Source organism: Tupaia chinensis, unplaced genomic scaffold (assembly GCF_000334495.1).
Source record: "Tupaia chinensis unplaced genomic scaffold, TupChi_1.0 Scaffold147351_1, whole genome shotgun sequence".
NCBI classification, from domain to species: domain Eukaryota; kingdom Metazoa; phylum Chordata; class Mammalia; order Scandentia; family Tupaiidae; genus Tupaia; species Tupaia belangeri.
The window spans coordinates 544,866-547,535 of NW_006207202.1; the positions used below are offsets into that span (position 1 = coordinate 544,866).

Consider the following 2,670-nt stretch of genomic DNA (forward strand, 5'->3'; position numbering starts at 1 on the left):
CACCTAGCCCCCACCCTCTCGCCCCCCAGAGTGCAGAAGCCGCCGCCGAGGCCACCAAGAATATGGAAGCGGGAGCCGGAAGAGCCAGTTACATCAGCTCTGCGCGGCTGGAGCAGCCAGACCCCGGGGCCGTGGCAGCTGCGGCCATCCTCCGTGCCATCCTGGAGGGATTGCAGAGCCAGGGTGTGTGACTGCCTCCCTTCGCCGCTGTTTGGAGGCAATCATCGTCACTTCACTTCCGTCTGGCTTCCAAGGGTCACCTTCCTTCCTCCCCTTTCGCTCCCCCGCCCTGCCCTTCTGAGTTTAGCAGGAAATCCTCCAGAAGGCTCCCCTGCAGAGCTGGATGGGTCACTTGCCTCTCCTGCACTGCCCTTTTACCTCTTCAGGAAGGGTGGAGTCCCCAGGTCACCCCGCCCTGCCCTAGCCAGCTCTGAGCTTCAGCGATAAGGCATTTTCTTCCCCGAGCAGCAGTACAACTTTTCACTGGCAGTGTTAAATTGATTTTAAGACTCCCTGCCTCCTGCACTCGAACCCAAACCAATGCAGAAAAGAAAGCTAACAAGGGGCCAGCCGGTGGTGCCGCAGTCACGTGATGCTCTGCAGTGCTGGGCCCACACACGCAGGTCCTGGGCTTCTATCCCAGGGCCTCCCTGTGTGCACTGGACATGTGTGTGCCCATGATCCAGGCGGGCTGAGGCTGGGGATGGACCCTTTGGTGGGTGCCTGCCTCTATGTCACTTTCTGTCATGGGAAAAATAAACTTTTTAAAAAGCGAATAAACCAAGCGTGTGAACAGTGGGCCCACCAGTGCCCTGGGGACGGAGGCCTCGGCTCTGGCTGTCAGGATCAGGAGCCATCGCCTACAACCTGAGCCGCAAGGCAGGCTCTGCCACTGGGATCCCCCTTCCTGTCCTCACAGGACACATGCCACACGCGGTACGTGTAGAAACGGTAGAAAGGCTCGTCTCAGCGCTGAGCTAACTGTGGCTCTTCAGGAACTGAATGGGCATTTGGGACACCAGAAGGAAAACAGGTCACCATATTCTAAGTCTCGGTTGTAGACCAGACACTGCAGCCAAGCCTGTCTCCAGGCCTCCTAGGCCAATCACTGAGGGCATGTGGGCAGGAGGGGCTGTGGACTGTGGACTGTGGTAGGGCCTGGTTAAAGGCACTGGCCAGGAACTCAACAATTTGAAATCTGGTTTAAACTAGCTACATGGACTCGGCCCTGTTTAGCTTCTTGACACCTGTAAAATCAGAATGACTCCCATCTCATGGGGATGTAAAAGGGACTCATGACAAGGCAACTGAACTCCCACATGGCCAACTGCAGTTTGAGCCCCAGACGCAGCCACTTGAAAATCACACCAGGTGCGTGTGTGTGTGTGTGTGTGTGTGTGTGCGCGCGCGCCTAAGATCCCAAGAGGAGAATGGAGAAGGGATTGTAGGGTGGCCATCCCCTGGGGGGTGACTTATAGAATGGGAAAGTGCTGAGCACTCTGTAAACTTATTTTTTTTTAGGTCTAGATCTCTAAAATCAGAGACCTGTTATAATTTCTCACTTTCCCTCTGTCTCTGGTGAGAGCACACACCCCGAAGGCAAAACCCTAAAAAATTAAAATAAAAAAGTGAAGCCCCAGCACCATTCCAGTGTTTGCTCACTGGAAGTTACTGTCACTGTGGTGTCAGGGACTCATCCTCTCCAGCTCCTACTTTGCTCCAAGCTTGTCTGCTCTGGGTCCCGTCAGCTGCACCACAAGGTTAGCACCAGTATATGCAGCAGCTGGGACGTGTAGCCAGCAGCAGAGGAGGAGGCTCGCGTTAGACAATGGCCTATGGATCCCAACTCTGCCATGTCCTGGCTAGGTGACCTCAGCCAGTCACTTTCCTTTTTGAGTCTGTTTCTTCCAGATTATAAAATAGGAAAAATTGGGGCCAGCAGATGGCATGGGGTTAGGGTGCTGGACTCCCACATGGCCAACTGTGGTTCAAGTCCTAGACCTGGTGGCTTGCTTTCTTACTTTCCCTTTCTGTCTCTCTCTAGTCAAATTAAAAAATAACTGGGGCCAGCAGATGGCATAGTGATTAAGGGTGCTGGACTCCCACATGGCCAACTGTGGTTCAAGTCCTAGACCTGGTGGCTTGCTTTCTCACTTTCACTCTCTCGCTCTCGCTCTGTCTCTCTCTGGTCAAATTTAATAAAGTTAAATAAAAATAATTTAAAAAAAACAAATATAATTCTTTTAAAAAATAGAAAATCTCTCGCTTTTGAAATAAACAAGTGTTGAAAAGCCATAAACTATTAAAGGCACCCAAACATACAAGAGTCACATGCAGTTCCAGGAAGATAGACAACAATGTGTATGTTGGTGTCTCCTGGCTGGCCCTTTCCTCAGTCTGTGAGGGTCAGACCTATCCTGAGGCTTTTACAAGTTTCCCCTGAGTTTATTTAACCACCTATCATTCCAACAGACAAGGCTTTTGTTACAGACTGAATGTTTTGAGTCCCTTCAAATTCCTATGTTAAAATCCTCACCCCTATTGTGATGGTATTAGGAGGTGGGACCTTTGGGGTGTGATTAGGTCAGGAGAGTGGAGGCTTCCTAAATGGGATCAATGTCCTCATAAAAGAGGCCCCAGAGAGCTCTCTTGTGTTTTTTTTTTTTTTTT

The 2,670-nt window shown here is 51.2% G+C and overlaps 1 protein-coding gene across 1 annotated transcript in view; it reads left to right on the plus strand.

Moving 5' to 3' along the window:
• The window catches only part of TKFC (triokinase and FMN cyclase), a 14,249-nt gene extending 13,473 nt beyond the window's left edge, over window positions 1-776 (plus strand). Inside the window, exon 17 of the mRNA XM_006169633.3 lies at window positions 30-776. Within this exon, the coding sequence (XP_006169695.1) occupies window positions 30-191 (162 nt within the window). The 3' untranslated portion in view covers window positions 192-776. The remainder of the gene's footprint in view (window positions 1-29) is intronic.
• The last annotated feature ends 1,894 nt before the right edge of the window (window positions 777-2,670 follow it).